Here is a 22,819-nt window from a genome sequence, read left to right as displayed (position 1 = left end):
ATAGAATCTGACACTGGGTCCTGGGCTAGATGCTACTGACTATTATAGAATCTGACCCTGAGTCACGGGCTAGACGCTACATACTGTATTATAGAATCTGACCCTGAGTCCTGGGCTAGATGCTACTTACTGCATTATAGAATCTGTCCCTGGGTCCTGGGCTAGATGCTACTGACTGTATTATCGAATCTCACCCTGAGTCCCTGGCTAGATGCTACTTACTGTATTATAGAATCTGAACCTGAGTCCTGGACTAGATGCTACAGACTGTATTATATAATCTCACCCTATGTCCTGGAATAGATGCTACTGACTCTATTATAGAATCTGACCCTGAGTCCCGGACGAGATGCTACTTACTGTATTCTAGAATCTGACCGTGAGACCTGGGCTAGATGCTACTGACTGTATTATAGAATCTGACCCTGAGTCCTGGGTAGATGCTACTGAATGTATGATAGAATCTGACCCTAAAGTGTGGGCTAGATGCTACTTATTGTATGAAAGAATCTGACCCTGAATCCTAGGCTAGATACCACTGAATGTATTAAAAAATCTGACCCTGAGTCCTGGGCTAGATGCTATTTACTGCATTCTAGAATCTGACCCTGAGTCCTGGGCTAGATGCTACTGACTGTATTATAGAATCGGACCCTGAGTCCTGGGTAGATGCTACTGAATGTATGATAGAATCTGACCCTGAGTCACGGGCTAGACGCTACATACTGTATTATAGAATCTGACCCTGAGTCACGGGCTAGACGCTACTGACTGCATTATAGAATCTGACCCTGAGTCCTGGGTAGACGCTACTGAATGTATGATAGAATCTGACCCTGAGTCACGGGCTAGACGCTACATACTGTATTATAGAATCTTACCCAGAGTCTCGGGCTAGATGCTACTGACTGCATTATAGAATCTGACCTTGGATCCTGGGCTAGATGCTACTTACTGTATTATAGAATCTGACCCTGAGTCCCGGGTGAGATGCACCTTACTGTATTATAGGATCTGACCCTGGGTCCTGGGCTAGATGCTACTTACGGTATTATAGCATCTGATCTGAGACCCAGCCAGATGCTACTGACTGTATTAGAGAATCTGACGCTGAGTCTGGGGCTAGATGCTACTTACTGTTTTATAGAATCTGACTCAGAGTCCCCGGCTCGATTCAACTTATTGTATTATGGAATCTGATCGAGTCCCAGGTTAGATGCGACTTACTGTATTATAGAACCAGACCCTGAGTCCTGGGCTACATGCGACTGACTGTATTATAGAACCTGACCCTGGGTCACAGGCTAGATGCTACATACTGTATTATAGAATCTGATCCTGAGTCCTGGGTAGATGCTACTGATAGTATTATAAATTCTGACCCTGAGTCCTGGGCTAGATGCTACTTACTGTATTATAGACTCTGACCCTGAGTCTTGGGCTAGATGCTACTAACTGTGTTATAGAATCTGAGCCTGAGACCTGGGCTAGATGCTACTGATTGTATTATAGATTCTGACCCTGAGTCCTGTGCTAGATGCTAATGATGCATGATAGAATCTGACCCTGAGTCCTGGGCGAGATGCTACCAACTGCATTATAGAATCTGACCCTGAGTCTTAGGCTAGATGCTACTGACTGTATTATAGAATCGGACCTTGAGTCCTGGGCTAGATGCTACTTACTGTATTATAAAATCTGACCCTGAGTCCTGTGCTAGATGCTAATGATGCATGATAGAATCTGACCCTGAGTCTTGGGCGAGATGCTACTAACTGCATTATAGAATCTGACCCTGAGTCCCCGGCTAGATGCTACTTACTGTATTATAGAATCTGACCCTGAGTCCTGTGCTAGATGCTATTGACTGCATGATAGAATCTGACCCTGGGTCCCAGGGTAGATGCTACTTACTGTATTATAGAATCTGACCCTGAGTACGGGGCTAGGTGCTACTTACTGCATGATAGAATCTGATCCTGAATCCTGGACTAGATGCTACTTACTGCATGATGGAATCTGACCCTGGGTGCCGGACTAGATGCTACTTACTGTATTATAGAATCTGACCCTCAGACCTGGGCGAGATGCTACTTAGAGCATTTTCGAATCTGATGCTGAGTCCTGGGCTAGATGCTACTTACTGTATTATAGAATCTCACCCTATGTCCTGGGCTAGATGCTACTGACTTCATTATAGAATCTGACCCTGAGTTCCGGACTTGATGCTATTTACTGCATTATATAATCTGACCCAGGATCCCTGGCGAGATGCTACTGACTGTATTATAGAATCTGACCCTGAGTCCCGGACTAGATGCTACTCACTGTATTATACAATCTGACCCTGAGTCCCGGACTAGATGCAACTGACTGAATTATAGAATCTGACCCTGAGACTGGGGCTAGATGCTACTTACTGTTTTATAGAATCTGACTCAGAGTCCCCGGCTCGATTCAACTTATTGTATTATGGAATCTGACCGAGTCCCAGGTTAGATGCAACTTAGTGTATTATAGAATCTGACCCTGAGTCCTGGGCTAGATGCTACTGACTGTATTATAGAATCTGACCCTGGGTCACAGGCTAGACGCTACATACTGTATTATAGAATCTGACCCTGAGTCCTGGGCTAGATGCTAATGATGCATGATAGAATCTGACCCTGATTCCTGGGCGAGATGCGACTAACTGCATTATAGAATCTGACCCAGAGTCTCAGGCTAGGTGCTACTGACTGTATTATAGAATATGACCAGGAGTCCCGGACGAGATGCTTGTGACTCTATTATAGAATCTGACCCTGAGTCCCGGACGAGATGCACCTTACTGTATTATAGGATCTGACCCTGGGTCCTGGGCTAGATGCTACTTACTGTATTATAGAATCTGACCCTGAGTCCCGGACGAGATGCATCTTACTGTATTATAGGATCTGACCCTGGGTCCTGGGCTAGATGCTACTTACGGTATTATAGCATCTGATCTGAGACCCAGCCAGATGCTACTGACTGTATTAGAGAATCTGACGCTGAGTCTGGGGCTAGATGCTACTTACTGTTTTATAGAATCTGACTCAGAGTCCCCGGCTCGATTCAACTTATTGTATTATGGAATCTGACCGAGTCCCAGGTTAGATGCGACTTACTGTATTATAGAACCAGACCCTGAGTCCTGGGTAGATGCTACTGATAGTATTATAGATTCTGACCCTGAGTCCTGGGCTAGATGCTACTTACTGTATTATAGACTCTGACCCTGAGTCTTGGGTTAGATGCTACTGACTGTGTTATAGAATCTGACCCTGAGTCCTGTACTAGATGCTACTGACTATTATAGAATCTGACCCTGAGTCCCCGGCTCGATGCAACTTACTGTATTATGGAATCTGACCGAGTCCCAGGTTAGATGCAATTTACTGTATTATAGAACCTGACCCTGAGTCCTGGGCTAGATGCTACTGACTGTATTATTGAATCTGACCCTGAGTCCGGTGCTAGATGCTAATGACTGCATGATAGAATCTAACCCTGGGTCCCAGGGTAGATGCTACTTACTGTATTATAGAATCTGACCCTGAGTACTGGGCTAGGTGCTACTTAGTGCATGATAGAATCTGACCCTGGGTCCCAGGCTAGATGCTACTTAGTATTATACAATCTGACCCGGAGTCCTGGGCGAGATGCTCCTAACTGTATTATAGTATCTGACCCTGAGTCTTTGTCTAGATGCTACTGACTGTATTATAGAATCTGACCCTGAGTCCTCGGCTAGATGCAATTTACTGTATTATAGAATCTGACCCTGAGTCCCGGGCTAGATGCTACTGACTGCATTATACAACCTGACCCTGAGTCCTGTACTAGATGCTACTGACTATTATAGAATCTGACCCTGAGTCCCGGACGAGATGCTACTGGCTGTATTAAAGCATCTGACCCTGAGACTGGGGCTAGAAGCTACTTACTGTTTTATAGAATCTGACTCAGAGTCCCCGGTTCGATTCAACTTATTGTATTATGGAATCTGACCGAGTCCCAGGTTAGATGCAACTTAGTGTATTATAGAATCTGACCCTGAGTCTCGGGCTAGATGCTACTTACTGTATTATAGAACCTGACCCTGAGTCCTGGGCGAGATGCGACTAACTGCCTTATAGAATCTGACCCAGAGTCTCAGGCTAGATGCCACTGACTGTATTATAGAATCTGACCAGGAGTCCCAGACGAGATGCTTGTGACTCTATTATAGAATCTGAACCTGAGTCCCGGACGAGATGCTACTTACTGTATTATACAATCTGACCCTGAGTCCCGGACTAGATGCTTCTGACTGTATTATAGAATCTGACCCTGAGACCCGGCCAGATGCTACTTACTGTATTATAGCATCTCACCTGAGACCCAGACAGATGCAACTTACTGTATTATAGAATCTGGCCCTGAGTCTGGGGCTAGATGCTACTTACTGTATTATAGAATCTGACCCAGAGTCCCCGGCTCGATGCAACTTACTGTATTATGGAATCTGACCGAGTCCCAGGTTAGATGCAATTTACTGTATTATAGAACCTGACCCTGAGTCCTGGGCTAGATGCTACTGACTGAATTATTGAATCTGACCCTGAGTCCGTTGCTAGATGCTAATGACTGCATGATAGAATCTAACCCTGGGTCCCAGGGTAGATGCTACTTACTGTATTATAGAATCTGACCCTGGGTCCCAGGCTAGATGCTACTTAGTATTATACAATCTGACCCGGAGTCCTGGGCGAGATGCTCCTAACTGTATTATAGTATCTGACCCTGAGTCTTTGTCTAGATGCTACTGACTGTATTATAGAATCTGACCCTGAGTCCTCGGCTAGATGCAATTTTCTGTATTATAGAATCTGACCCTGAGTCCCGGGCTAGATGCTACTGACTGCATTATACAACCTGACCCTGAGTCCTGTACAAGATGCGACTGACTATTATAGAATCTGACCCTGAGTCCCGGACTAGATGCTACTGGCTGTATTATAGAATCTGACCCTGAGACTGGGGCTAGAAGCTACTGACTGTATTATAGAATCTGACCCTGAGTCCTCGGCTAGATGCAATTTTCTGTATTATAGAATCTGACCCTGAGTCCCGGGCTAGATGCTACTGACTGCATTATACAACCTGACCCTGAGTCCTGGGTTAGATGCTACTGACTGTATTATCGATTCTGACCCTGAGTCTTAGGCTAGATGCTACTGACTGTATTATAGAATCTGACCCTGAGTCTTAGGCTAGATGCTACTGACTGTATTATAGAATCTGACCCTGAGTCTTAGGCTAGATGCTACTGACTGCATTATAGAATCTGACCCTGAGTCCTGTGCTAGATGCTAATGTTCCATGATAGAATCTGACCCTGAGTCCTGGGCGAGATGCTACTAACTGCATTATAGAATCTGACCCTGAGTCTTAGGCTAGATGCTACTGACTGTATTATAGATTCTGACCCTGAGTCCTGTGCTAGATGCTAATGATGCATGATAGAATCTGACCCTGAATCCTGGGCGAGATGCGACTAACTGCATAATAGAATCTGACCCAGAGTCTCAGGCTAGATGCCACTGACTGTATTATAGAATCTGACCAGGAGTCCCGGACTAGATGCTAGTGACTCTATTATAGAATCTGATCCTGTGTCCCGGACGAGATGCTACTTACTGTATTATACAATCTGACCCTGAGTCCCGGACTAGATGCTACTTACGGTATTATAGCATCTGATCTGAGACCCAGCCAGATGCTACTGACTGTATTCGAGAATCTGACCCTGAGTCTGGGGCTAGATGCTACTTACTGTATTATAGAATCTGACCCAGAGTCCCCGGCTCGATTCAACTTACTGTATTATGGAATCTGACCGAGTCCCAGGTTGGACGCAACTTAGTGTATTATAGAATCTGACCCTGAGTCTCGGGCTAGATGCTACTTACTGTATTATAGAATCTGACCCAGGATTCTGGGCTAGATGCTACTGACGGTATTATAGAATCTGACTCTGGGTCCTGGGCTAGATGCTACTGACTGTATTATAGAATCTGACCCTGTATCCGTGGCAAGATGCGACTGACTGTATTATAGAATCTGACCCTGAGTCCCGGACGAGTTGCAACTGACTGTATTATACAAGCTGACCCTGAGTCCTGGGCGAGATGCATCTTACTGTATTATAGAACCTGACCCTGAGACCCGGCCGGATGCAACTTACTGTATTATACAATCTGACCCTGAGTCCCGGGCTAGATGCTACGTACGGTATTATAGCATCTGATCTGAGACCCAGCCAGATGCTACTGACTGTATTAGAGAATCTAACCCTGAGTCTGGGGCGAGATGCTACTTACTGTTTTATAGAATCTGACTCAGAGTCCCCGGCTCGATTCAACTTATTGTATTATGGAATCTGACCGAGTCCCAGGTTAGATGCAATTTACTGTATTATAGAACCTGACCCTGAGTCCTGGGCTAGATGCTACTGACTGTATTATTGAATCTGACCCTGAGTCCGGTGCTAGATGCTAATGACTGCATGATAGAATCTAACCCTGGGTCCCAGGGTAGATGCTACTTACTGTATTATAGAATCTGACCCTGAGTACTGGGCTAGGTGCTACTTAGTGCATGATAGAATCTGACCCTGGGTCCCAGGCAAGATGACACTGACTGTATTATAGTATCTGACCCTGAATCCTAGGCTAGATGCCACTGAATGTATGGAAAAACCTCACCTTGAATCCTGGGCTAGATGCTATTTACTGCATTATAGAATCTGACCCTGAGTCCTGGGCGAGATGCTACTAACTGTATTATAGTATCTGAGCCTGAGTCCTAGACTAGATGCTACTGACTGTATTAGCGCATCGGACCCTGAGTCCTGGGCTAGATGCTACTGACTGTATTATAGAATCTGACCCAGAGTCTCGGGCTAGATGCTACTGACTGCATTATAGAATCTGACCTTGGATCCTGGGCGAGATGCTACTGACTGCATGATAGAATCTGACCCTGAGTCTCGGGCTAGATACTACTGACTGTATTATAGAATCTGACCCTGAGTCCTCAGCTAGATGCAACTTACTGTATTATAGAATCTGACCCAGAGTCCCCGGCTCGATTCAACTTACTGTATTATGGAATCTGACCGAGTCCCAGGTTAGACACAACTTAGTGTATTATAGAATCTGACCCTGAGTCTCGGGCTAGATGCTACTTACTGTATTATAGAATCTGACCCAGGATTCTGGGCTAGATGCTACTGACGGTATTATAGAATCTGACCCTGGGTCCTGGGCTAGATGCTACTGACTGTATTATAGAATCTGACCCTGTATCCTTGGCAAGATGCGACTAACTGTATTATAGAATCTGACCCTGAGTCCTTGGCGAGATGCTACTGACTGTAGTATAGAATCTGACCCTGGGTCCTGGGCTAGATGCTACTGACTGTATTATAGAATCTGACCAAGGGTCCCGGACTAGATGCTCCTCACTGTATTATGCAATCTGACCCTGACTCCCGGATTAGATGCTACTTACTGTGTTATAGAATCTGACCCTGAGTCCCAGGCTAGATGCTACTTACTGTATTATGGAAGCTGACCGAGTCCCAGGTTAGATGCAGGGCTAGATGCTACTAACTATTATAGAATCTGACCCTGAGTCCCGGGCTAGATGCTACTGACTGTATTATAGAACCTGACCCCTGAGTCCCGGGCTAGATGCTACTGACTGTATTATAGAACCTGACCCTGAGTCCTGGGCTAGATGCTACTTACTGTATTATAGAACCTGACCCTGAGACCCGGGCTAGATGCACCTTACTGTATTATAGAATCTGACCCTGGGTCCTGGGCCAAATGCTACTGACTGTATTATAGAATCTGACCCTGAGTCCTCGGCTAGATGCAACTTACTGTATTATACAATCTGACTCTCAGTCCCGGGCTAGATGCTATTTACGGTATTATAGCATCTGATCTGAGACCCAGCCAGATGCTACCGACTGTATTAGAGAATCTGACCATGGGTCCTGGGCTAGATGCTACTGACTGTATTATAGAATCTGACCCTGTATCCTTGGCTAGATGCTACTTACTGTATTATAGAATCTGACCCTGAGTCCTGGGCGAGATGCTACTAACTGTATTATAGTATCTGAGCCTGAGTCCTAGACTAGATGCTACTAACTGTATAAGAGAATCGGACCCTGAGTCCTGGGCTAGATGCTACTGAGTGCATTATAGAATCTGACCCTGAGTCTCGGGCTAGATACTACTGACTGTATTATAGAATCTGACCCTGAGTCCTCAGCTAGATGCAACTTACTGTATTATAGAATCTGACCCAGAGTCCCCGGCTCGATTCAACTTACTGTATTATGGAATCTGACCGAGTCCCAGGTTAGACACAACTTAGTGTATTATAGAATCTGACCCTGAGTCTCGGGCTAGATGCTACTTACTGTATTATAGAATCTGACCCAGGATTCTGGGCTAGATGCTACTGACGGTATTATAGAATCTGACCCTGGGTCCTGGGCTAGATGCTACTGACTGTATTATAGAATCTGACCCTGTATCCTTGGCAAGATGCGACTGACTGTATTATAGAATCTGACCCTGAGTCCTTGGCAAGATGCTACTAACTGTATTATAGTATCTGACCCTGAGTCTTAGGCTAGATGTTACTGACTGTATTATAGAATCTGACCCTGAGTCCTGGGCTAGATGCTACTGACTGTAGTATAGAATCTGACCCTGGGTCCTGGGCTAGATGCTACTGACTGTATTATAGAATCTGACCAAGGGTCCCGGACTAGATGCTCCTCACTGTATTATGCAACCTGACCCTGACTCCCGGATTAGATGCTACTTACTGTATTATGGAAGCTGACCGAGTCCCAGGTTAGATGCAGGGCTAGATGCTACTAACTATTATAGAATCTGACCCTGAGTCCCGGGCTAGATGCTACTGACTGTATTATAGAATCTGACCCTGAGTCTCGGGTTAGATGCGACTGACTGTATTATAGAACCTGACCCTGAGTCCTGGGCTAGATGCTACTTACTGTATTATAGAATCTGACCCTGAGTCCCGGGCTAGATGCTACTGACTGTATTATAGAATCTGACCCTGAGTCTCGGGTTAGATGCTACTGACTGTATTATAGAATCTGACCCTGGGTCCTGGGCCAAATGCTACTGACTGTATTATAGAATCTGACCCTGAATCCTTGGCTAGATTCTACTGACTGTATTATAGAATCTGACCCTGAGTCCTCGGCTAGATGCAACTTACTGTATTATACAATCTGACTCTCAGTCCCGGGCTAGATGCTATTTACGGTATTATAGCATCTGATCTGAGACCCAGCCAGATGCTACCGACTGTATTAGAGAATCTGACCCTGAGTCTGGGGCTAGATGCTACTTACTGTAATGTAGAATCTGACTCAGAGTTCCCGGCTCAATTCAACTTACTGTATTATGGAATCTGACCGAGTCCCAGGTTAGACGCAACTTACTGTATTATAGAACCTGACCCTGAGTCCTGGGCTACATGCGACTGACTGTATTATAGAATCTGACCCTGAATCATGGTCTAGATGCAACTTATTGTATGAAAGAATCTGACCCTGAGTCCTGGGCGAGATGCTTCTAACTGTATTATAGTATCTGACCCTGAGTCTTAGGCTAGACGCTACTGACTGTATTATAGAATCTGACCCTGAGTCCTGGGCTAGATGCTACTGACTGTGTTATAGAATCTGACCCTGAGCCCTGGGCTAGATGCTCATTACTGTATTATCGAATCTGACCCTGAGTCCCGGGCTAGACGCTACTGACTGTATTTTCGAATCTGACCCTGAGTCCCGGGCTAGATGCTACTGACTGTATTTTAGAATCTGACACTGAATCGTGGTCTAGATGCTACTTATTGTGTGAAAGAATCTGACCCTGAATCCTAGGCTCGATGCCACTGAATGTATTATAAAATCTGACCCTGAGTCCTGGGCAAGATGCTATTTACTACATTATAGAATCTGACCCTGAGTCCTGGGCGAGATTATACTAACTGTATTATAGTATCTGAGCCTGAGTCCTAGGCTAGATGCTACTGACTGTATTATACAATGTGACCCTCAGTCATGGACTAGATGCTACAGCCTGTATTATAGAATCTGACATTGAGTCCCCGGCTAGATGCTACTGACTGTATCATAGAATCTGACACTGAGTCTTGGTCTCGATGCGACTGACTGTATTATAGAATCTGACCCTGAGTCCGGGATAGATGCTACTTACTGTATTATAGAATCTGACACAAGAGTCCTGGACTAGATGCTATTTACTGTATTATAGAAACTCACCCTGGGACCCGGGCTAGATGCTACTGACTGTTGTATAGAATTTGACCCTGAGTCCCAGACGAGATGCTACTCACTGTATTATACAAACTGATCCTGAGCCCCGGACTAGATGCTATTGACTGTATTATAGAATCTGACCCTGAGTCCTGGGCTAGATGCTACTGACTGTATTATAGAATCTTACCCTGAGACCCGGGCTAGATGCTACTGACTGTATTCTAGAATCTGACCCTGAGTCCCAGACTAGATGCTAGTGACTCTATTCTAGAATCTCACCCTGGAACCCGGGCTAGATGCTACTTACTGTATGATAGAATCTGACCCTGAGTCCTGGACTAGATGCTACCTACTGTGTTATAGAATTTGACCCTGAGTCCTGAACTAGATGCAATTTACTGTATTATAGAAGCTGACCCTGAGTCCAGGGCTAGATGCTATTGACTGTATTATAGAATCTGACCCTGAGTCACGGACAAGATGCTACTTACTGTATTATAGAATCTGACCCTGAGTCCCAGACTAGATGCTACTGACTATTATAGACTCTGACCCTGAGTCCCGGACGAGATGCTACTTACTGTATTATACAATCTGACCCTGAGTCCCGGACTAGATGCGACTGACGATATTATAGAATCTGACCCTGAGTCCCAGGCTAGATGCTACTTACTGCATTATAGAATCTGACCTTGAGTCCCGGGCTAGATGCTACTTACTATATTATAGAATCTGACCCTGAGTCCTGGGCTAGATGCTACTTACTGTATTATAGAATCTGATCCAGAGTCCTGGGCTAGATGCTACTTACTGGATTATAGATTCTGACGTTGAGTCTTGGGCTAGATTCTACTGACTGTATTATAGAATCTGACCCTGAATCATGGTCTAGATGCTACTTATTGTATGAAAGAATCTGACCCTGAATCCTAGGCTAGATACCACTGAATGTATTATAAAATTTGACCCTGAGTCCTGGGCTAGATGCTATTTACGGCATTATAGAATCTGACCCTGAGTCCTAGGCGACATGCTACTCAATGTATTATAGTATCTGAGCCTGAGTCCTAGTGTAGATGCTACTGACTGTATTACAGAATCTGACCTTGAGTCCCAGGATAGATGTTACTGACTGCATTATAGAATCTGACCCTGAGTCATAGAACATAGAACATAGAACAATACAGCGCAGTACAGGCCCTTCGGCCCTCGATGTTGCGCTGATCAAAGCCCACCTAACCTACACTAACCCACTATCCTCCATATACCTATCCAATGCCCGCTTAAATACCCATAAAGAGGGAGAGTCCACTACTGCTACTGGGAGGGCATTCCATGATCTTACGACTCGCTGAGTGAAGAACCTACCCCTAACATCAGTCCTATATCTACCCCCCCTTAATTTAAAGCTATGCCCCCTTGTAATAGCTGACTCCATACGCGGAAAAAGGTTCTCACTGTCAACCCTATCTAACCCCCTAATCATCTTGTACACCTCTATCAAATCACCCCTAAACCTTCTTTTCTCCAAAGAAAACAACCCCAAGTGCCTCAGCCTTTCCTCATAGGATCTTCCTACCATACCAGGCAACATCCTGGTAAACTTCCTCTGCACCCGTTCCAGTGCCTCCACATCCTTCCTACAGTATGGCGACCAAAACTGCACACAATATTCCAGAAGCGGCCGCACCAGAGTCTTATACAACTGCAGCATGACCTCAGGACTCCGGAACTCAATTCCTCTACCAATAAAAGCCAGTACGCCATATGCCTTCTTCACTGCACTATTTACCTGGGTGGCAACTTTCAGAGATCTGTGTACATGGACACCAAGATCCCTCTGCTCTTCCACACTACCAAGTAGTCTACCATTAGCCCAGTAATCCATCTTTTTACTACTCTTACCAAAGTGAATCACTTCACACTTAGCTACATTGAACTCCATTTGCCACCTTTCTGCCCAGCTCTGCAGCTGCTCTATATCCCGCTGTAACCTGCCATATCCTTCCTCACTGTCTACAACTCCTCCGACTTTCGTATCATCCGCAAACTTGCTCACCCAACCTTCTAACCCTTCCTCCAGGTCATTTATAAAAATGACAAACAGCAATGGTCCCAAAACAGATCCTTGCGGAACACCACTAGTGACGGCACTCCAAGATGAATCTTTGCCATCAACTACTACCCTCTGTCTTCTTCCAGAGAGCCAATTCCTAATCCAAACCTCCAACTCACCCTCAATGCCATATCTCTGTATTTTCTGCAGTAGCCTACCATGGGGGACCTTATCAAACGCCTTACTAAAATCCATATATACTACATCTACCGCTTTCCCCTCATCTACCTCCTTCGTCACCTTCTCAAAGAATTCAATAAGGTTTGTGAGGCACGACCTGCCCTTCACAAAACCATGCTGACTATCCTTGATCACATCATTCTTATCCAGATGTGCATAAATCCTATCCCTTATAATTCTCTCTAAGACTTTGCCCACAACAGAAGTGAGACTCACTGGCCTATAGTTACTAGGATTATCCCTACTCCCCTTCTTGAACAAGGGAACCACGTTTGCTAGCCTCCAGTCCTCTGGCACTACTCCTGTAGACAAAGAGGACACAAAAATCAAGGCCAATGGCTCTGCAATCTCCTCCCTTGCTTCCCAGAGAATCCTAGGATAAATGCAATCAGGCCCAGGGGACTTATCTATTTTCACCCTTGCCAGAATTTCCAACACCTCTTCTCTACATATCTCAAAGCCATCCATTCTACTTATTCGTGCCTCAGTATTCATATCGACAACAATGTCCTGTTCCTGAGTGAATACTGACGAAAAGTATTCATTCAGCGCCTCCCCAATCTCTTCAGCCTCCACACGCAACTTCCCATTACTATCCTTGATTGGACCTATTCCTTCCCTAGTCATTCTTTTATTCCTAACATACCTATAGAAAGCCTTAGGGTTTTCCCTAATCCTACCAACTAAGGACCTTTCATGTCCCCTCCTTGCTGCTCTTAGCTCTCTCTTCAGGTCCTTCCGGGCTACCTTATAACTCTCAATCGCCCCTATTGAACCTTCACGCCTCATCTTTACAAAGGCCGCCCTCTTCCATTTAACAAGGGATTCCAACTCCTTATTAAACCACGGCTCCTTCACACGACCCTTTCCTCCCTGTCTGATAGGTACGTACTTATCAAGGACACTCAATAGTTGCTCCTTGAACAAGTTCCACATATCAATTACGCTCTTGCCTTGGAATCTACTTTTCCAATCCACACATCCTAAGTCATGCCTCAACGCATCATAATTTCCCTGCCCCCAGCTATAACTCTTGCCCTGTAGTACACACTTATCCCTCCCCATCACGAGACTAAAAATCACCGAATTGTGGTCACTGTCCCCAAAGTGCTCACCTACCTCTAGTTCTAATACCTGGCCTGGTTCGTTACCCAGAACCAAATCCAGTATGGCCTCACCTCTTGTTGGCTTATCTACATATTGTGTCAGGAAACTCTCCTGCACACATTGCACAAACACTGACCCATCTAACGAACTTGAGCTATAGCTTTCCCAATCAATATCAGGAAAGTTAAAGTCTCCCATAACAATCACCCTATTACTGTCACTCTTCTCCTGAATCACCTTCGCAATCCTTTCTTCAACGATTCTAGGACTATTAGGAGGCCTGTAAAAGACTCCTAACAGGGTGACCTCACCTCTCCTATTCCTAACCTCAACCCAAACTACCTCAGATGGCAAATCTTCATCCATCTTCCTTTCCACCGCTGTAATACTATCTTTGACAAGCAAAGCCACACCCCCCCCTCTTTTACCCCCACCTCTGACCCTACTAAAACATTTAAACCCTGGAACCTGCAACAGCCAATCCTGTCCCTGATCTAGCCATGTCTCCGTAATAGCCACAACATCGAAGTCCCAGGTACCAACCCACGCTGCGAGTTCACCTACCTTATTTCGTATACTTCTGGCATTAAAGTATACACACTTCAAGCCACTCTTCTGTTTACAGGCACGATCCTTTAAGATTAAGAGTCCTGCGCTAGATGCTACTTACTGTATTATAGAATCTGACCCTGAGTCACGGGCTAGACGCTACATACTGCGTTATAGAATCTGACCCTGAGTCCTGGGCTAGATGCTACTTACTGCATTATAGAATCTGACCCAGGGTCCTGGGCTAGATGCTACAGACTGTATTATAGAATCTCACCCTATGTCCTGGAATAGATGCTACTGACTGTATTATAGAATCTGACCCAGGGTCCTGGGCTAGATGCTACAGACTGTATTATAGAATCTCACCCTATGTCCTGGAATAGATGCTACTGACTGTATTATAGAATCTGACCCTGAGTCCTGGGCTAGATGCTACTTACTGTATTCTAGAATCTGACCAGGAGTCCTGGACTAGATGCTAGTGACTCTATGAAAGAATCTGACCCTGAGTCCCGGACGAGATGCTACTTACTGTATTATAGAATCTGACCCTGAGTCTCGGACTAGATGCTACTTACCTTATTATAGAATCTGACTCTGAGACCCGGCCAGATGCTACTTACTGTATTATAGCATCAGACCTGAGACCCAGCCTGATGCAACTTACTGTATTATAGAATCTGGCCCTGAGTCTGGGGCTAGATGCTACTTACTGTATTATAGAATCTGACCCAGAGTCCCCGGCTCGATGCAACTTACTGTATTATAGAATCTGACCGAGTCCCAGGTTAGATGCAATTTACTGTATTATAGAACCTGACCCTGAGTCCTGGGCTAGATGCTACTGACTGTATGATAGAATCTGACCCTGGGTCCCAGGCTAGATGCTACTGACTTTATTATAGAATTCGACCCTGAGTCCTGGGCTAGATGCTACTTACTGTATTATAGAATCTCACCCTATGTCCTGGGCTAGATGCTACTTACTGCATTCTCGAATCTGACGATGAGTCCTGGGCTAGATGCTACTTACTGTATTATAGAATCTCACCCTGAGTCCTTGGCTAGATGCTACTTATTCTCTTATAGAATCTGACCCTGTGTCTTGGCTAGATGTTACTTACTCTATTATATAATCTGACCCTGAGTTCCGGACTAGATGCTACTGACTGTATTATAGACTCTGACCCTGTGTCTTGGGCTAGATGCTAATTACTGTGTTATAGAATCTGACACTGAGTCCCAGGTAAACCAGCCAGGTAAATAGTGCAGTGAAGAAGGCATATGGCATACTGGCTTTTATTGGGAGAGGAATTGAGTTCTAGAGTCCTGAGGTCATGTTGCAGTTGTATAAGACTCTGGTGCGGCCGCATCTGGAATATTGTGTGCAGTTTTGGTCGCCATACTATAGGAAGTATGTGGAGGCACTGGAACGGGTGCAGAAGAGGTTGACCAGGATGTTGCCTGGTATGGTAGGAAGTTCGTATTTTTTTTAGATTACTTACAGTGTGGAAACAGGCCCTTCAGCCCAACAAGTCCATACCGCCCCGCCGAAGCGCAACCCACCCATAGCCCTAAATCTACCCCTTACCTAACACTACGGGCAATTTAGCATGGCCAATTCACCTGACCTGCACATTTTTGGACTGTGGGAGGAAACCGGAGCACCCGGAGGAAACCCACGCAGACACGGGGAGAATGTGCAAACTCCACACAGTCAGTCGCCTGAGGCGGGATTTGAACCCAGGTCTCTGGCGCTGTGAGGCAGCAGTATGAGGAAAGGCTGAGGCACTTGGGACTGTTTTCATTGGAGAAAAGAAGGTTTAGGGGTGACTTGATAGAGGTGTACAAGATGATTATGGGGTTTAGATAGGGTTGACCATGAGAACCTTTTTCCACATATGGAGTCAGCTATTACGAGGGGGCATAGCTTTAAATTAAGGTTTGGTAGGTATAGGACAGATGTTAGGGGTAGATTCTTTACTCAGCGAGTCGTGAGTTCATGGAATGCCCTGCCAGTAACAGTGGTGGACTCTCCCTCTTTATGGGCATTTAAATGGGCATAGGATAGGCATATGGAGGATAGTGGGCTAGTGTAGGTTAGGTGGGCTTGGATCGGCGCAACATCGAGGGCCAAAGGTCCTGTATTGTGCTGTATTATTTCTAGAATCTGACCCTGAGTCCTGGGCGAAAGGCTACTTACTGTATTATAGAATCTGACCCTGGGTCCTGGGCTAGATGCTACTGACTGTATTATAGAATCTTACCCTGAGTCTTGGCTAGATGTTCCTTACTCTATTATAGAATCTGACCCTGAGTCCTTGTTTAGATGCTACTTACTGTATTATAGAATCTGACCCAGGGTTCTGGGCTAGATGCTACTTTTTGTATTATAGAATCAGACCCTGAGTCCTGGGCTAGAGGCTACTTACTGTATTATAGAATCTGACCCTGGGTCCTGGGATCGATGCTACTTACTGTATTATACAATCTGACCCTGAGTCCCACACTAGATGCTCCTGACTGTACAATAGAATCTGACCCTGGGTCCCGGACAAGATGCTACTTTTTGTATTATAGAATCAGACCCTGAGGCCAGGGCTAGATGCTACTTACTGTATTATAGAATCTGACCCTGGGTCCTGGGCTAGATGCTACTTACTCTATGATAGAATCTGACACTGAGTCCTTGGGTAGATGTTACTTACTCTATTATAGAATCTGACCCTGAGTCCTTGGCTAGATGCAACTTATTCTCTTATAGAATCTGACCCTGTGTCTTGGCTAGATGTTATTTACACTATTATAGAATCTGACCCTGAGTCCTTGGCTAGATGTTACTTACTCTGTTATAGAATCTGACCCTAAGTCCTGGGCTAGATGCTAATTACTGTATTATAGAATCTGACCCTGAGTCCCAGGTAAACCAGCCAGGTGAACAGTGCAGTGAAGAAGGCATATGGCGTACTGGCTTTTATTGGGAGAGGAATTGAGTTCCAGAGTCCTGAGGTCATGTTGCAGTTGTATAAGACTCTGGTGCGGCCGCATCTGGAGTATTGTGTGCAGTTTTGGTCGCCATACTATAGGAAGGATGTGGAGGCACTGGAACGGGTGCAGAAGAGGTTTACCAGGATGTTGCCTGGTATGGTAGGAAGATCCTATGAGGAAAGGCTGAGGCACTTGGGGCTGTTTTCATTGGACAAAAGAAGGTTTAGGGGTGACTTGATAGAGGTGTACAAGATGATTAGGGGTTTAGATAGGGTTGACCATGAGAACCTTTTTCCACGTATGGAGTCAGCTATTACGAGGGAGCATAGCTTTAAATTAAGGGGTGGTAGGTATAGGACAGATGTTAGGGGTAGATTCTTTACTCAGCGAGTCGTGAGTTCATGGAATGCCCTGCCAGTAGCAGTGGTGGACTCTCCCTCTATGGGCATTTAAACGGGCATAGGATAGGCATATGGAGGATAGTGGGCTAGTGTAGGTTAGGTGGACTTGGATCGGCGCAACATCGAGGGCCAAAGGTCCTGTACTGCGCTGTATTATTTCTAGAATCTGACCCTGAGTGCTGGGCTAGATGCTACTTACTGTATTATAGAATCTGACCCTGAGTCTCGGGCTAGATGCTACTCACTGTATTATAGAATCTGACCCTGAGTGCTGGGCTAGATGCTACTTACTGTATTATACAATCTGACCCTGAGTCCTGGGCTAGATGCTACTGACTGTATTATAGAATCTGACCCTGAGTCCCAGGCTAGATGCTACTCACTGTATTATAGAATCTGACCCAGAGTCCAGGGCTGGATGCTACTAACTATTATACAATCTGATCCTGAGTCTAGGCTAGATGCTACTGACTCTATTATAGAATCTCACCCTGAGTCCCGGACTAGATGCTACTTACTGAATTATAGAATCTGACCAAGAGTCCCGGACTACTTGCTAGTGACCGTATTATAGAATCTGACCCAGAGTCCAGGGCTGGATGCTACTAACTATTATACAATCTGATCCTGAGTCCTGGGCTAGATGCTACTGACTGTATTATAGAATCTGCCCCTGAGTCCCGAACTAGATGCAACTCACTGTATTATATAATCTGACCCTGAGTCCCAGACTACATGCAATTTACTGTATTATAGAATCTGACCGTGAGTCCCGGGCTAGATACTACTTACTGTATTATAGAATCTGCCCCTGAGTCCCGAACTAGATGCAACTCACTGTATTATATAATCTGACCCTGAGTCCCAGACTAGATGCTACTTACTGTATTATAGAATCTGCCCCTGAGTCCCGAACTAGATGCAACTCACTGTATTATATAATCTGAGCCTGAGTCCTGGACTAGATGCTACTTACTGTATTATAGAATCTGCCCCTGAGTCCCGAACTAGATGCAACTCACTGTATTATATAATCTGACCCTGAGTCCCAGACTACATGCAATTTACTGTATTATAGAATCTGACCGTGAGTCCCGGGCTAGATGCTACTTACTGTATTATAGAATCTGTCCCTGAGTCCCGAACTAGATGCAACTCACTGTATTATATAATCTGACCCTGAGTCCCGGACTAGATGCTACTTACTGTATTATAGAATCTGACCCTGAGTCCCGGACTAGATGCTACTGACTGTATTATAGAATCTGACCCTGAGTCCCGGACTAGATGCTACTGACTGTATTATAGAATCTGACCCTGTGTCCCCGGCTAGATGCTACTGACTGTATTATAGAATCTGACCCTGAGTCCTCGGCTAGATGCTACTGACTATATTATAGAATCTGACCCTGTGTCCCCGGCTAGATGCTACTGACTGTATTATGGAATCTGACCCTGAGTCCTGGGCTTGGTGGTACTTACTGTACACATTCTCTCTCTCTTCGTTCTCCTCTGGTGAGTAGCGTTTCCACCTGGACCCTCCGCAGGAGATGATGACTGTCCTGACAAAATCCCGTCCGCACAGTTTGATGCCTGCCTCCATGGCCTGTGGCCTGACCCCGAGCAGGAGCACTGCGATGGTGAGGGTGCCAGCTAGGATCCAATGTGCGGGCAGACAGCAGTGAACGTTCATCTTTCTGGGAGATCGGGCAGGCATGGCGAGTCTGAGTGTGGGGCAGTGTTTCGTTTCGGAGACTCTCGCTGCGGGTGGCAAATACAGTGTGCTGCTCCCCCATCGTCCCAGCTCCTTTTATGTTGGAGCGTTATCAGCTCTGAGCTCGATTGGCCCCACGCCCAGGAGCCGAGGTGAATTTCTCCCTGCCCTTCAGCGGCCTTGGCGTTTGTCACACACGTGTGTGCAGTATCGGAGAGTTCGGCTCAGCATTCCCATCCTTGGAAACTTCTGCTCGCTCAGCAAACCTTTCTCATCCTGCAAATCCGACAAGATATCAATTTTTGTGTTTTGAAACCGAATTGTTGCGCATCTTCAACATCGCGGAGATGGTGGGAGGAGGCATCGCGGGACAGCCCTTCCCTGCTCCCTGCTTCCTGTATCACAGCTGAGCCGTCAAACCTCAAGCAAAGAAAGCTCTACATTTCTATAGCAGCTTTGAAAATCTCCAGAATACTCCAGAGCTGTTCGCTGCCAGTATTTTCTGAAATGCAGTCATGGAGTCATAGAATCACAGAGATGTACAGCACAGAAACAGACCCTTCAGTCCAACCCATCCATGCTGACCAGATATCCTTACCTAATCTAGTCCCATTTGCCAGCACTTGGCCCATATCCCTACAAACCCTTCCTATTCATATACCCATCCAAATTTCTTTTAAATGTTGCAATTGTACCAACCTCCACCACTTCCTCTGGAAGCTCATTCCACATATGCACCACCCACTGTGTATAAAAGTTGCCCCTTAGGTCCCTTTTATATCTTGCCCCTCTCAATTTAAATCTATTTTCTCTAGTTCTGGACTTCCCCACCCCAGGGAAAAGACCTTGTCTATCTACCCTGTCGATGCTTCCCCTGAGGTCTCCCGCACAGAAAAAGGCCTTTCAGCCCATCAAGACTGTGCCAGTCAAACAAACAAACTCCTCTCCAATCCCATTTTCCAGCATTTGTCCCATAGCTTTGGCACCATGAGTGCACATCTAAATATATCTGGAATATGGTGAGGGTTTCTGCTTCTGCTTCACCCTTACCAGCAGTGAGCTCCACATTCTCATCATCATCTGAGTGAAAGAAAAGGTTGTTTCCTCAAATCCCCTCCAGACCTCCTGCCCTTTCCCCCAAATCTATGTCTGATCCCTACACCAAGGGGAAAGTTTCTTCTACTCTACCTCAATTTTATATATCTCAATCATGTCCCTACTCAGTCTCAACTGCTTCAAAGAATCCAACCTCAGTCAATCCAACCTCTCTTCAATATTACTCAGAACGATGAGTATAAATCATACCATATTGGAGCAGGTGTTAGGCCATTCAGCCCATTCAATCATTGCTGATCAGTTTCCCAACGGCATTCTCCCACTTTCTCCCTGTAACCCTCGATCCCTTGATCCTCACGCACCTATGTATCTCCGTCTTAAATATACTCAATGACCTGGCCTCCACAGCCTACTGTGGCAATGTATTCCATAGATTCTGGCTGAAGAACTTAAGAAGTATTGGAGTTAGGACATGTCATGTTAAGGTTGCACAGGACGTTGGTAGAGTAGAGTGGCTTTTTATTTATCATTTCTATCATACACAACTGATCCAGTAAAAATGAGCCAGGGTTCCTCCAGGACAGAGGGTGCTAATGGACAGCACAAACTATACAATCGTACACAGCATAAAGTGCAGAAGAGGTGCTGTGGAGTACTGTCTGCAGTTCTGGTCACCAGGACTATTATAAGAAGGATATTATTAAACTGGAGAGAGTTCAGAAAAGATTTACCAGGATGCTGCTGGGAATGAAGGGTTTGAGTTATAAAAGTAGGGTGGAGGGTAAGAGGTTGAGGATGACATTATAGAGGTTGAGAAAACCATGAGGCATACAAACAAGGTGAGTGGGAAGAGTCTTTTCACCAGAGAGCGCCAGGGACCTCGGATAAATTCTAGCCTTGGCTGATTATTTGTGTGAGGCGCTCCAGTTTCCTCCCACAGGCATCTGGATATGGATGATATCATGATACATTGCCCTACAGTGTGCAGCGAAGGTGGATTGGACCTGGTGAATATGAAGATAGAGTGAAAGGCTACGTTTGCCTGGGATGCCTTCAAAGGCTTGGTGCAGATTTGATGGGCCAAATGGCCTCTTCTTGAACTGTAGGGATTCTATGATTCTGTGGGGTGGCATGGTGGCTCAGTGGTCAGTACTGCTGCTTCACAGCACCAGGGACCCAGGTTCGATTCCAGCCTCAGGTGACTGTTTGTGTGCAGTTTTCACATTCTCCCCCCCTGGTTTGTGTGGCTTTCCTCCGTGTGCTCTGGTTTCCTCCCACAATCCAAAGATATGCAGGTCAGGTGAATTGGCCATAGTATTCAAGGACGTGTATGTTAGGTGCATTAGGCAGGGGTAAATATAGGATAATAATGTAGGGAAATGGTCTGAGTGGGTTAGTCTTCAGAGGGTCAGTGTGGACTTGTTGGGCTGAAAGGCCTGTTTCCACACTGTAGGGACTGTATGTTATAGGGGTTCTATGTAGGCATGAGGGGATTATCAACAAGGTAAAAACAATGACTGCAGATGCTGAAAATCAAATACTGGATTAGTGGTGCTGGAAGAGCACAGCAGTTCAGGCAGCATCCAACGAGCAGTGAAATCAACGTTTCGGGCTGAAGGGCTTTTGCCCGAAACGTTGATTTCGCTGCTCGTTGGATGCTGCCTGAACTGCTGTGCTCTTCCAGCACCACTAATCCAGTATGAGGGGATTATTAACAGGCAGCTAACCCCTGTTATCCAAAAAGCATATTCACAGCCTAGTGCTAATTTTACTTTTATCATTCTTGAGATGCAAGTGACGTGGGTAAAGCCCACATTCATTGCCCATCCCAAACTGCCCTAGAGAGGATGATGGTGAACCCCTACAATTTATATGGTGTCAGTAACAGCCACAATGCTGTTTGCCTGCTCTCTGCTTTCCTGTAACACCATGGATTCAATTTCAGCATCCGGCCCGGGCTCCAAGACTGTTCAATGACTATAACCTGGCATCGTGTGATTTTTAACTTTGTCCAACTCCCGGCACCTCCACACAATTCCAGCACCACACTCTCAATTCTGACCTCCACACAATGACTTGTTGCCATTTATCTGCTGAGCCACCAGGTGGAGCACCTTTATCATATCAACACAAATTGTCTGCAAAAAGGTATAGACAGGTTGAACAATTAGGTCATATCATGTGCGAACGTGTGAGGTTATGCACTTAGGCAGGAAGAATAGAAGAGCCAAATATTATTTTAGATAGATTCCCTGCAGTGTGTAAACAGACCCTTCAGCCCAACCAGTTCACACCAA

The 22,819-nt window shown here is 45.5% G+C and overlaps 1 protein-coding gene across 1 annotated transcript in view; it reads right to left on the bottom strand.

Annotated features, from left to right (window-relative positions):
* The window catches only part of LOC140494433 (relaxin-3-like), a 39,808-nt gene extending 20,339 nt beyond the window's left edge, over positions 1–19,469 (bottom strand). The window contains exon 1 of the mRNA XM_072593617.1: positions 19,235–19,469. Within this exon, the coding sequence (XP_072449718.1) occupies positions 19,235–19,469 (235 nt within the window). The remainder of the gene's footprint in view (positions 1–19,234) is intronic.
* Positions 19,470–22,819: the final 3,350 nt, after the last annotated feature.

This window comes from Chiloscyllium punctatum, chromosome 24 (genome assembly GCF_047496795.1).
Source record: "Chiloscyllium punctatum isolate Juve2018m chromosome 24, sChiPun1.3, whole genome shotgun sequence".
Classification (NCBI taxonomy): Eukaryota; Metazoa; Chordata; class Chondrichthyes; order Orectolobiformes; family Hemiscylliidae; genus Chiloscyllium; species Chiloscyllium punctatum.
Note: the sequence above shows the minus strand (reverse complement) of the source record. Positions and strands in the feature narration are given on the sequence as shown.